This window comes from Balaenoptera musculus, chromosome 5, assembly GCF_009873245.2.
Source record: "Balaenoptera musculus isolate JJ_BM4_2016_0621 chromosome 5, mBalMus1.pri.v3, whole genome shotgun sequence".
Taxonomy (NCBI): Eukaryota; Metazoa; Chordata; class Mammalia; order Artiodactyla; family Balaenopteridae; genus Balaenoptera; species Balaenoptera musculus.
Genome location: NC_045789.1, coordinates 22,456,134 through 22,467,712, shown reverse-complemented (window position 1 = coordinate 22,467,712; position 11,579 = coordinate 22,456,134). Strand labels below are relative to the sequence as shown.

The window sequence follows — 11,579 nt, the reverse complement described above, 5'->3', positions numbered from 1 at the left end:
CTTTAAAATTCCTGCTGTTGTTCTCAAGAAAATCAGGATCACACAATAGAAGCTTTGATACATGTAATAAACCAAACACCCACGTACCATGCTTAGAGCAGTGTCTGTTCCATGTAAGTGCTCAGCAACTATTAGCTTTGATATCATTGGAAGAATTAAATACGGCTGCCTTCCAAACCTTCTTCATATATAAAGAAAGCACAGTGAACTGACCGGACTGTAGCTTTAATAGACAGACTTAAGGATAGCTATTAATATAAGAATTGCAATATGAAATTAAATAGACTTTTAGGCTAAAAAATTACAAGTTTTAAAGATTCTCCAGTAAGTTTATTTTGCAAGCCTTTTCTATTTTATGTTTGATTGGTATACACTGGAATAAAGAGAAAAATGTTCATATAGACTGTTTGAACACTGAACTGTTATCATCTTAAGATAAATTCAGGTTTACTTTATTTTTAATTGACCTTCAAATTGCAGCAGCTTACGAGGTTTAGCTGTAAGTGTTCTTGCCACCCCAACTTGTCACTGAGTCAGACATACACACAACACATGTAAACAGACACAAACAAGTCTTTTATAAAGTAAACAAGTCTTTTATAATGTAAATAATCGTTCCTTGTTGAAACTTTTTATACCCAGTTCCTGTCTTTTCTGAAATTGGGATATTCATATTTATAGAGAACAATATTTACAAAGTAAAGAGTTTCTCTTTGAAAACTCAAGCAATTCTTGACAGCAATATTTTTCTTATTGATCTAAAAAGCATGGAATATGGAAGGCCAAAAGGGGAAAAATCACTTCAAATGATCAAAACAAAAGAGCACTAAAAAATAATATATTTAATAATGTAGAGAGAAATTTTTAAAGTACAGTTTCTTTTGAAAATATTGACATTCAAACAAACAGCTTCGGACTCATTGCCAAAAGCTTTCTCAATTACAATTAAAAAATGTTGGTTTTATTGTAGGAAGATACATTAATTCTTTGAAGTCAGAATGAAAGGGTTGCACAATTTAATTTTTATATAAATGACTGTTTGAATATACAAAGTATCAAATATAAACAGTAGTGTAACAAGAAAATAAATTGGCAGAAATAATTATTCAACGAGTAGCAATAATTAAGACCACCATTTGAAAGATCTTCCATAAACAAAGAATGGAAAAATATTGTTATAAGTTTTTACAGCACACAATTGAATTCCATTCTAATTCATTACTATTATACTTCCTTCTTCTTCAGTATTAGTGGACCCACATTATCTCCTGTCAATTCATTGTGTTTATTATGTGAACCATCACAGGCAGGAAACTAAAAAGGAAAAAAATTACAAGTGTTATTCTTTAAATGATTCAGTAAATAGAAATATTTGTGACATGCTCTTATAAAGAAAAGGCCATTACTTTGGGGGGAGAAACACATCAGATAGCTTTCCTGAGTAACAGATATATTCTCTATCTAACCTAACTACATTCCAATACTACAGCAAATCTAACAAATTTAAGTATTTAATTATTTGGTAGATTTTAAATAAAAAGCTTTGGATGATTCCACACAAGTCAATACAATAGTTATAAAAGGGCATCAAAATAAGCTCTTATTTTCTATAAAGCTCTAAATCTGAGCTCACCTCATCACTTATTTTAAATTTTAAAAGGATGTAATTTAAATTCAAAATAAATTATTTCATAACGTTTTCTTACTATAAAATTCATGCACACTGTAACACTTAAAAAATACTTTAAAAATATTTTTAAAAACTTACTCATAGGTAACAATAATTAACATTTTGGTATATTTTTTCCTCTGTATTTACTGTGTACTCATTTTTTTTTAAGCAAAATTGAGATCATACTGTAATATGCTTTTCTAGCTTATATCATGCTCCCATGTTATTATTCTTTAAAAAACATGGTTTTTCATAGCTTCTTAATATCCCATCACTTGTATTATACCATACTTTAATCATTCCTCTATTATCAGATATCTAGACTGTTTCTAGGATTTTGTTATTACAAAGGATGTGATGATGAACATTATTGTATTTAAAGCCTCAAATAGCCTATGATCAAACTAGATCTCATCAACTACTTATAATTTATCACTCCAAACTCCTCCTTTTTTTGGTTTATTATTTTAATTGAAATATAGTTGATTTACAATGTTGTGTTAATTACTACTGTACAGCAAAGTGATTCAGTTATACACATACCTACATTCTTTTCTTAAAAAATATCCTTTTCCATTATGGTTTACCATAGGATACTGAATAGTTCTCTGTGCTGTACAGTAGGACCTTGTTGTTTAGCCATCCTATATATACTAGTTTGTATCTGCTGACCCCAACCTCCCACTCCACCCCTCCCCCAATCCCTTCCCCACTGGCAACCACCAGCCTGTTCTCTATGTCTGTGATTCTGTTTCTGCTTCACTGATAGGTTCATTTGTGTCATACTTTAGATTCCACATATAAGTAATATCATACGGTACCAATATCTGTATTTCTCTTTCTGACTTACTTCACTTAGTAAGATAATCTCTAGTTGCATCCATCAAACTCATTTTTAATTTCCACATTAAAAATCATCCATAATTATACTTACCATTTACTAACTCATACTACATACAAGGCACTGTACATACATCATCTCACTAAATCCTCAAAAATTTCTGTGATATTGGTATATTATCAGATTTTAAAACACCTGACGATCAGAGTAATAAAGATTAAGTAATTTGCCCAACCAAGTTTCTGTGCTGGTCTAACTTTTCTAATGTAGGAAATATAGCGATCATAAGAGGCGACCTTTAATTTAGAGTAGACTTTCAGTGCTGAATACTATGGAAAAATCTCTAATCTCACAGAACCGCAAAACTGGGGATTTAAGAAGCAAAACCATTTTAACTGCACAGAATTTTAGTGGACATGTAAATGGACATCTTACCGTCTTAGAACGCCAACATCTACAATAAGCTGCTTTAGTAAGACACAGATCTTCAATGTTTATCTCATTCACCACTTTGGGATTTTCCTTTTGTATTTTAAGATTAATCAAGCTATCCTTCTGTTGCTTTTTCTTCGGGAGAAATGGACGAACCGCAAGGTAGCCAAGTAGTGCAAGTACACCAAGAAAAGGCAATAACCGAAGCCATTCTGAAACTAAACATGTACAGATCTGTTAAAGTCTGCGTGCTCCTGTAATAGAACTCAAATAGGGATGGACTGGGAAATTGGGATTGACATGTACACACTACCATGTTTAAAATAGATGACCAACAAGGACCTACTGTAAACACAAATTAAAAAAAAAAAATTAAAAAAAAAAAAAAAGAACTCAAATAGCATGTCTCATCTTTGAGCTTATTCTTTATCTATTCTTCACTTCTCACTTTAATTTCTTAACTATCTAACTTATCTGTAAAACTGTGAATAAGGCACCTATACCTAGGACCCCCTTATTTTATTTGTGGGTTGACTTCAGACTTTTGAAACTGGAAAACAAAATTTTCAGAAATGGGTCCTCTACCAAATATCCTATCTCATTATCCTCACTAAGTATATTTGTGTTTAGTTTTATTTCAGGAATTATGATCACCATAATTATAAACAAAATTCAATGTGATATATTTTATAGGTTTAGAAAACATTTCCACCATGTCTAAAATCATACAACAGAATATCCCATAATAGCTTATCACTGATTTATAATTTCAGACAGAACACGTCTTCAATGCTTTAATTTACGTTTTTTGGTAAGGCATAGTGATTCCTAAAGAAACACCTAAATGTTGTGTAAAAGCTATTTTAAAGAGCTAGTCGAAATTTTCACATCCTGAATATTCTCATTATTAGATACATCTTATTCCGTAAGTGTTCATGAAAGCCTTCTGTAGTACTCAGCACTGTCTTAGGGGGATAGGGAATGTAAGTGATATAAATGAAATTTATATCACTTATAAATGATATAAGTTTCTCCTATGCCCGTGGAGACAAACACACCAGGAAGCCAAGATAATTGTCTCAGCATGCATTTATCAATGTTGGCTAGTACCCTGCCTCTGCTGGGCTCTGCAGGGAATCCTTTGCCTTTAAAGAGTTATCACTTGTCATGCTTCACTGAGTGCTAACCTGATATCTTGCTAATAAGCACTATGTAGAAATAGCTTAGTGGAGAAAAAGAAAAATTGAAGGTCATGTGCTAAGGCATACTAATAAATGTTAATGATAAATGAACAGACTATGCTAAGAGTGCAACTGTATTACCTCATTTAACACTGTGTTAGTTTAAACAACTGTATTTGGTAGGCACCATTATTATTCCCATTTTTCATGTGGGTAAACTGTAGCTTAAGCAGGTTTAGTCCAGGACAGTAAGTGCAAAGCCTGTTCTCAATCACTATGAATGAAATTCAACAGATCTAAACTTTTATCTGTTCTTCTCTCAGTAAAACTACTCAAAGACTGGCTTAACATTAACTCTTCCAAAATGAAATTATTTTTGATACAACACCACGCCAAAGGTTTGTTATGAGTTGTGGACGAATCAACCTATTTATGTATGAATAGCACCTATAAGAGTGCCTGGCACAGAGAGGATACACAATAAATGGTAGTTTTTATTAAGATTATGGAGATTGGAGCAACTCCTCTGAAAAAATATTTTGCTAACTAAACCTGACAATGTTATATAGTAGAAATCTTTGGGGATATAATCTTTTAGTCACCAGAATGAAATTCTGTAACGATAAGGTTTTGCCAGTCAAGCTGGCTGTTCTATTCTCATAACAAAAGTGGAAAGACTCCACATAAATCTTCTGAATGAATTAAAGTTCTGGAAATGACAAAGAACTGTTTCTTGGGGGGGAGGGGTCTATCTACAGATCTGTGCTGTCCAATACAGTAACCACTAGCCAAGCTGTTCTGATCTGTACCCAGGATTTTGTTTTAATCAGGTATGGTAAGATGACAGACATGGAGACAACTGCCTTGAAAGAGAAGTTTACTTACAATTCCCAAGAGGAGGGGGCACACCGTGCCACCCAGGACCACATGGGGAAGTACCAGGCTTGGTCAGGCAGAAGGTGAAAGGGCACAAGCTTTTATTGTGGTTTCTACAGAAAAGGCAACGTAGGGCAGAGTAAACATTTAGGATTGGCTGGCTTGAATAATTTCAGTGGGCTCTGGGCTATGGGGGTGGTCCCTAGTTGTCTCATGTCTGGCCCTGGGTGATTTAGGGCAGGGGAAATACTGGCTTGGTAAGTGAGAGTTAGATAAAGGAAGTGGTTGGAGTGTAGGCTTTGGATTGGTTGGTTTGCATATGAAAAGTATGCTCACAGGCAAGTAGTTTACTATCTCCTGGCATTAGCTAGTCCTTGGAGGGGGCAAGTTCTCCCTGGCCAGCAAGGCCCCCAAGATGTCCGAGTATCATAAAATATAGAAAATAAAAAACACAATTAATACACATGTGGCTATTTAAATAAAGTAAAATTCAGAAGTCAGTTTCTAAGACACACCAGTCACATTTCAGCAGCTCAAGAACTACATGTGGCTAGAGGTTACCATATTTGACAGCACAGAGAACATTTCTATCATCACAGAAAGGCTTTTGGATAGTGCTGCTATAGACCACTGTTTCTATAAAGTACCATCTCTATAACATGGCAAGGCTACTTTGACAGTTTCAACTCCCACAAATATCCCATCCCTCATGTACTTGAAGCCAGCCAAAGCTACTTATTACCTAATGACAGGCTTCCTGTGTCCTTTGCATAAGGAATTCCTTCTGTCTGCCATGCCTTTCTATCTGTGGCCTATCTGACTCATTACGTGGACCATTTAAAACTAGGGTCAAATATGCCTCCTCCAGAAATCTTTCTTCATTTCCCAAAGCAAAATTAATCACTCCCTCCTTTGCTTCCAAGCCCCTTTACCGCAGTTTCTTTTATCATACTACTGTTATCTGTTTATAAAGTTGATTCTTCCATGAGCCTGTAGGAAAAGGAGCTGTGTACTACTCTTCCTGGCGCGAAGTAGATACCTCATAAATGTTAAATGAGTGACTTAATGAATGAATGAATGTAGAGCATAAATGTCAGTCCCCTTCTCACTCACCATACTGTACTGTAATTATTTATTTATACTTATTTTCTAGATCAGGCAATAAATATCTTAGATTGTTATTGGCCCCCAATATCCAGTATAGTATCTTGAAACAGTAATTATTCAATACATGTTTTTTGAATGTAGAATAACATTAAGTATTATTATGTATACTACAAAATTAAAAAGTCACGAGAGGTTAAGTGACTCAAAGTAAAAAAGTAAATGAATGAGAATGTAAAGATGAAAACATTAACTTAGATTCTTAAGTTTAGCATTTCCTAGCTTAATCCACAAATCTCAGGGAATAAATGGTATTAATACTGTTTTAAAATCTACTTCAGAAAACGTCCTTCGACACTTAATTCCTTGGTAAAACACTACTCTATAGTAATACAGTGATGAAAGGTACTATTATTTCCTACAACAAAGTAACAATTTATACAACAGTCTTGTTTAGTAAAATCTACTTTTTAAAGATGACAAACTTCAATTTAACTACAGAAAAGATAATAAAGGAAAATAATACAGCCTGTAAAGCTCAATTAAATCATTTTAAGTACATTTATTAAGGCTGATTTTTGGTGAATAAATATTAAATACAGAAAAATCAAACAAGAAATTAAAAAAACAACCTTTAAGATTGGCTATTTCTATGAACCTGTTTGATATATATTCAGCTACTGCAGATATATTAGGTACTGTGAAGGGAAATCTATTACCTACTAACCGTTAGGTATAATGTATATTTTGTATAGTACACTTTTAAATTGTTTTAGGATTATCAGAAATAGCATTTATTTTACAAAATTTGAAAATTTAGAAAAGTTATAAAAAATAAAATAACTTTTAATCCCACCAGTCAAGAGTTGGTAACATTTTGTTGTATTTCTATTTTGCTGTATTTTTTTTCCTTTTTCAAAAGGTTGCATATAATGATACCATAAAAATAATACTGGCAAATTGACTGCTGATAATTTCATAACATATTTTATTATGTATCATTATGGGTAAAACATAGAAATGACTTCATTTCTGAACTACAGAAAGATGAAAGTAAAATATTTTTAATGGATGGCATTACTATTACCACTTAAAACCTAATATAGACTATTCAGGACCAAAGAGCCAATAAAATGAAATTAATAATCAATTTTAAAATCTTTTTTCCACTCACGACTATAAATACAACTGTGTTCCAGTATTTAGAGCATTGCCTGGCCCATAGTAAGTGCTCAATAAATACTTGATGACTTGAGGAATTCTGAATTGCAGAGTGGTTACACGGAAGAAAATGTTTTAATGACATCAAAATTGTTCTCCACAAAGGCTAGTATAATCTTTAATTACACTGACTTTTAAATACAGTCGGTCTACCTAGGAAAAGGGGAAAAAACTTTTACAACTTACAGTAACTATGTAAATATTTTCCCAAATTCTCAAAAATAAAAGTTTTCTAAAATAAAATTCTTCAATCTTTCAGAAATAACCTTTATTATTTACATGTTAATAAATGCAACTCTTTAGTTTGAACTAAATGATTTATTACCCTTTCTTATTAAGAAAACGCACCTTTTGTTTATTTCTTTAAAAAAACAATTGAGGTAAATTTACATACAATAAACAGATCTTAGGTGTTTAGCTCTGAGCTGTGACAATTAAATACACCCTTGTAGCCTCCACTGAAAATGTGTAAAAATATGTAAAATATTTCCATCACCCCAGAAAGTATTCTCCTGCCCCCTTCTAGTCTATCTCCCCACCACTGATTCCTATACCCGAAGGTTTTTTCACTCAATATAAAATTTTTGAGATTCATCCAGTGGATCATTAATTTGTTCCTTTTTATTACGAATCAGTATTCCACTCTATGAATATACCATAATTCGTTTATCCACTCTCCTGTTGCTAGGTACTTAGGTTGCTTACAGTTTGGGATTATCATAAATAAGGCTGCTATGAACATGCTTTCAACTCTGTTCCATTTCTTAAATTCCTTGCTCAAAACTGGCCCTTTCTAGAGCTAATGCCCCTGAAGGGTCAGCTCTGACATGTTTGTGTTACTCTGGGAAAAATATTATTATAGTCTTAGGATTCATTGCTTTGTCTTTAGGAGGAAAACCATCACGTTTCAAAGCAGCTAACTAGTTTAAGTGGGGTAGAACTACTATATTCAAAGTTTCATAGCTAGCTTTTAAATCTAGATATAAACTTTTCTGACTTTTGAATGGGAAGTTTTGTTATTCTATTTTAAAAGTTTATATGACAGGGAAAGCTTTTTTAAAAGTCAATGTATTTGAATACATTATACTTTCAAAGGGCAGAATTATACTGATTTACCTTAAAAGCCTCACTCTTAACAATGTAACCTAAACAAAGATAGATAAGGCATTTCTGATAGATAAAGGCTATCTACAAATACTGTATAGTAATTAAGGATCTTCAAGTGTTTACTAAGAATGCAGAGTCATCATGAGAGAGTCCATTGCTTTTAAAAAAAACCACTGGGTCTAAATAGGGAAGGAAAAACAGGCAACAATAATGTGAACTGAAACTTTTTTTTGCTCTAATTGTCATAGATAGAAAATGAAAATATTTTTGGTCTGGTAAACATTTTAAACAATTATGTTGAAAAGTTATCTTGCAAAGAAAAAGTCTAAGATGGATTCTACAAGAAGTTCATTCAAGAGAGCCAAATGTCATTAGCTATTACCATCTAATCAGGAGGCGAGACCCAGAGAGGAAACTGGTCATTGAAGTTTTTCTTTCATAGTGCTCCAAAACAGATTCTGCAACTGTTATATTCTCATTGTCCAGTGCCAAACAGACTATCTCATTTTTTTCATAAAGTAGTTATTACAAATATGTTAACGTTTCCTAAATAAATGGACATTACAATGAAAACTAAATTGTCCCATTGTAATGGGACTTAAGTTACATGTGCACTATAAAGATATTTATCAGAGTTGTCATTTCTGAGAATTGGTCTTCACATTAACTATTTAATAGCTTTAAAGAAGAAACTACTATAAATTATTGATTCAAGAGGGAAAAGGTTTAGGTTGAGTTTCCTTAATACCTTTAATAGGAATTAAATATTTGTTGACAGTACGAATCCCTGAGAAGAAAAAAAAAAAGGTTTGAAAATCTTCTAGTCACTAAATCAAATATCATACTTTCCAATCTGCTTCAACTATACTCTATTTACAGAAAATTGAAACTAATATAAAACCAGCTACAATCAGAATCAACACACATAATTCAGGTTAAACTGGACTGAGGTGGGAACAAGGGGACTTTTTTCTTTCTTGACTATTAAAAACTCAGCTGTTAATTTATGCAAATGTTTAAGGTAAGTTGGCAACTGGGAACAAATGTCACAAAATGATCATATCCTTTTGACCTGGTATTATTACCATTTAGTGAATATATTCAAGGGTATAATTCAAAGAATGAAAAAATAACAATTGGTACAGAGCTACTTACCACTGAACATTATGAATAAAATATACATATAAAAACATTCCAGATTTCCAGCTGCAGGGGAATGGTTTAGGCCTACTGTGATGCTAATCTATAATAAGATTATATACATACGTAGCTGTTAGAACAAGATAAGGAATAAATATGTATGTTTATATGTTTAATATAAATATTAAAATATGTAAAGTACTTCAGTAAAAGAAATAAGGGGAGAAAAAGGCAAAATTTAAATAATTGCTGCAAGCTATCAGAATAAACCAGTAAAATCAACAGAAGACTTTGCTGTTTACAAACACGTGATTTGAAAGTTTTTTCATTTTGTTACTTTTATGTTGCTCCTATGTTTAGATATTTCTTTTTAATGTTTATTACTCAGTTACCACTCTTTCTATTCAATTACATGCTTTCTATCAAACCCCTTAACATCTAAAAATGTTAAAATCTCACAATCCATTTGTCAACAGAGCAAATGTCTATGACCATTACGCAAAGAATCTCTAGATGTAGAACAGTCATCTAGTTTACCGCATTTTAATCTATCCACCTCCAGACACTGCTTTTTTTTTTTTAAATCTCTGAGAGGGGATAGCTCTCAAAGCACCATATTTGTTTGGTAAAGTATTCTCTAATTAAAGAAAAAAAATTCCTTGAACATGGAGCTAAAATCCATGCTCGAGTAACTATCACTAATTTGGCCCTAGTTCTGTCTTTTCGTCTACACAGAATAAATCTTATTTTTCTTCCACTGGTCAGCCTTCCAAATACTGTATTTTAAGTCAGCTACCATAGATCTCCAGACTGCTCCAAGCTAAGCAGCCCTATTTACCTCAAAATTATCTTAATTCATGCTTACATTCCCTGGTAGTCAGGACATATGAATTCAATGTTTGCTTTATTAATATGGTTTCTCCCCCCCTCATCATCCTAATCAGTCCCTGTGTCTGGTTTACCAATATCCCAACTTACATTGTAAAGCTCAGAACCCAACAAAATCTTCCAAGTGTTGACTGCGTTCTGGAAATTTTCATCCTTTAGATGTGAAATCCCGAGTTCTGGGTTCTATTTTGTAAAGGAGGGAACTTAAGTACAGAATGTTACATATATTCATTGAATTTCATTTTCTAATTTTTGGTCCATCATGCTAGCAAAGGTATCTTTCCTTCAACTCCAGGAAACTAAATTGCCTCCAGGCCCGTAGTAATGGAGGTGACCTCAAATGACCCCATGATAGGTCAACTCTCTCCTATAGGATTGGAGTTTATTTTCTAATTTTGTTGCTAAATAAAACCGCAATACATATTATGTGCATGTCTGTGTTTCTCTCCCACACAGTCACACCCACACGATGTGGGTAAAAGCCAGCCAAGAGCTGGGACGGCCTGATACACAGCGCCTTAGGTAACGATGACTTACCCTGCTTTAAACAAGCACGCTGCAGGGAGCGATGGAGATGAAAGAGATGGGCCCGTTCCCAACTCAGCACCTTCTCAGCAAAATCCTGGTCTCTCGCCACGTAAAGACACTGGCGACAGCCACGAGGATAAGCACCCCGGGCCGCCAAGTTCCGAGAGGTGGCCTCACACACGCTCCCAGGCAGCAGCGGCGGCGCGCGCCCACCTCCCTCGGAGCGCAGGCTCACTGGATCACGAGCCATCCGCCAAGCTCCGCCCCGCCCCTCGGCCCGAGGGTTTTTAGATGCCCGCCCCCACCCTCCGCCTTGGGAAGCTTGCAAGGATGGGGACTGGCTGAAGGCAAAAATTACCTGTGAGCCGGGCGAACCCGGTAATGCTCTCGGGGACTGGGAGCCGCTTAAGATACGCGGGGAGCTGCACCTTCACGATGCGGGCCACGCTCTCCAGCACCATCCTGGCCAGCGGCGTCCGCTCCTCGCCCGACCCCCGCCGCTCTCCGGCCGAGCTGCCGCGCCTGCGTCGAGAGCGGAAACGGCCGGCGGGCACTTGCAGCCTGGACCGGGCGGGGCGGGATTGCGGGC

At 34.6% G+C, this 11,579-nt stretch overlaps 1 protein-coding gene across 1 annotated transcript; it reads right to left on the bottom strand.

Moving 5' to 3' along the window:
* Positions 1 to 585: 585 nt before the first annotated feature.
* On the bottom strand, positions 586 to 11,568 carry CISD2 (CDGSH iron sulfur domain 2). The gene is made up of 3 exons (XM_036853420.1): positions 11,349 to 11,568; positions 2,949 to 3,163; positions 586 to 1,314 (listed from the first exon to the last, which is right to left on the bottom strand). The coding sequence occupies exons 1-3, from the start codon at positions 11,449 to 11,451 to the stop codon at positions 1,225 to 1,227; spliced, it is 408 nt and encodes a 135-aa protein (XP_036709315.1). The 5' UTR covers positions 11,452 to 11,568; the 3' UTR covers positions 586 to 1,224.
* Between the last annotated feature and the right edge of the window lie 11 nt (positions 11,569 to 11,579).

What these genes read in the sequence shown, in the direction of transcription:
- CISD2 (XM_036853420.1), bottom strand. Translation starts at nt 11,451, where the DNA reads ATGGTGCTGGAGAGCGTGGCCCGCATCGTGAAGGTGCAGCTCCCCGCG. An exon ending in CGGGTTCGCCCGGCTCACAG is followed by an intron (nt 3,164 to 11,348) that starts GTAATTTTTGCC and finishes GTACATGTTTAG; the next exon opens with TTTCAGAATGGCTTCGGTTA. An exon ending in GATGTTGGCGTTCTAAGACG is followed by an intron (nt 1,315 to 2,948) that starts GTAAGATGTCCA and finishes TTTCCTTTTTAG; the next exon opens with TTTCCTGCCTGTGATGGTTC.